At 29.9% G+C, this 2051-nt stretch overlaps 1 protein-coding gene across 1 annotated transcript in view; it reads right to left on the bottom strand.

Moving 5' to 3' along the window:
• Positions 1 to 1661, bottom strand: part of LOC100571188 (gametocyte-specific factor 1 homolog) — a gene marked incomplete at its 5' end in the record, with an annotated part of 2891 nt that extends 1230 nt beyond the window's left edge. The window contains 2 exons of the mRNA XM_029491012.1: positions 1282 to 1413; positions 1494 to 1661. Of these exons, the coding sequence (XP_029346872.1) occupies positions 1282 to 1413; positions 1494 to 1661 (300 nt within the window). The remainder of the gene's footprint in view (positions 1 to 1281; positions 1414 to 1493) is intronic.
• Positions 1662 to 2051: the final 390 nt, after the last annotated feature.

Genomic DNA, 2051 nt, shown 5'->3' with positions numbered 1-2051 from the left:
ACAGTTCTTTATTAATTTAAAATTGATAATAGATCAATTCACTCTAATATTTAAGCTAACAACACAGAATCGGAACTACTAAACAAACATTTTGGTATATTATGCGTTACTAAGGCGAAGACGACATGTTTATTTAATTATTTTATAATATATTATGGGCTTTCGCCCAAATTACAACGTCCTGTTAATGCCAAAAAATAAAATAATAAATATATAAATATTATACAGAGTAATTCTCCAAGCATGCTAACACTCATTTTGCTTTTAATAATGAATTTATTAAAATTCTGATTTTTGAAATTCCTAAATATACTCAAAGATCATAATTTGAAACTCTTGAAATTTTTGTATTATTAAAGGAGTGTCCTGTGGCAATCCAAACTTCTGTTTTTCAAATGAGAACCCCCATTTTTTTACTATAAATTATTAAATACATAATTTTTTTGAAAATTTTGATGTACCTAGTTCAAAATTCAGTACCTAGTTTCTTAGTTATCAAAATGTTTGTACTAAGGATAATAGTCCTTAAAAATGGTTTTACAAAAAAATAAAGTAGACGTAAAATTGTATGTATACTCTGTGAGCGAGATAATACGCCGGTTCTGCGCATGCAGGTTAATGACCGAACGATTGCCAAGGTCTCGTTTCTCCCTTTCTGGGTGTTCTGAAGATGGTTGTCAACGAGACGTGACGCCGGTCGTCAGAAGGCACCGTCAGCTGTTGGACAGGTATGTGCGAGACCAGACCGATTTTGGTCAGGCCGTGGCTTATTCTCTCGCTGAATGAGTATAGTATTTATTATACTTAGGCTTTTTTTTTTTTTTTACAAATTATTAATATTGAAAGATTAATGTTAATGACTATCACCATGGTTGAAATCACCATTGCCCCATATTTTATAAGCCCACTACCATGGAGCTTTTATCCTTAGAACACAGAGTTAAATAACTAAAAACTACTCGTACAAATTTTGATTCTGATGCATAAAAATTTTAAAGCCATTATCCACTGTATATTTTACAGTAATTAAAAAACAGAAGTTTGTGTCTCCACAGAATAGTCCTTAAGCAGTAAAAAAGGTTTCAAGAGTTTGAAATTATGGTCTTTACATAATATGTATTATATTTAAACATTTTAAAAATCAGATTTTGAATATCTGCTTCATAGAAGAAAAAAGGGACATGCTTGGTGAATCACCCTATATAACAATTTCATTGACTACCTATCGCTCAGCCACACTTTTGTTTATGAACATACCATGGGGCATGGAAATATACTTACACCATCCCAAGATTCTTCATACTTTATTGATGGTGTATTTTGTACATCAGTATCTGGACGCGTCATAATATCTTCTGTTTCATAAATGGCTACATCCATTGATATTCGATTAGGGCAATTTTCTTCATGATTCTAAAATTAACATAAAATTTGTATGAGTACCTATTACAAATAATTAAAAAATATCTATGTATATCTTGACTATATTTCACCTTCAAATCTGCTTCAGGCATTACATGTGATTTATTGTAGATACAATGTTTAAAATGGGGTGGTTTATCCGGGCATCTATTCAAATGCTTAATGAATGTCTTTCGTGGCATTGTATGCGCTGTATTAAATGGACAATGTAAGTTTTGAGTTTCCGGTGCCAAATCTCTACAGTAAAAATAAAAATAATAAAACAATTTGTTAAAACAAATTTAATCTTAACAATTAGGTAGCATCAAAAAGACAAAAATTTAATTTGATAATTCAATACCATGTGCGTAGTTTTTTTGGGGCTGTCTGTGAAGACTTTGGGCTGTAATAAAGACACTTTTTTTTAGCCTACAATCTTTACAATTTGGAAAGAAATTATAGAATTTGCTATAAATATTGACATATCGTTGGACTAAAGGAATTTTTAAAGTTTTAATATTTTGTTATTCATTAATATAAATACAAATATTTTTATTAGTAAATTCCAAAACGTAAAAAGAAAAAGTCAACACATTTAAGTAATTACTGGGTTAGTTCTATAGCTGGGAATGAATGTTCTGCTTTAATTA

Source organism: Acyrthosiphon pisum, chromosome A2 (genome assembly GCF_005508785.2).
Source record: "Acyrthosiphon pisum isolate AL4f chromosome A2, pea_aphid_22Mar2018_4r6ur, whole genome shotgun sequence".
NCBI lineage: Eukaryota > Metazoa > Arthropoda > Insecta > Hemiptera > Aphididae > Acyrthosiphon > Acyrthosiphon pisum.
Note: the sequence above shows the minus strand (reverse complement) of the source record. Positions and strands in the feature narration are given on the sequence as shown.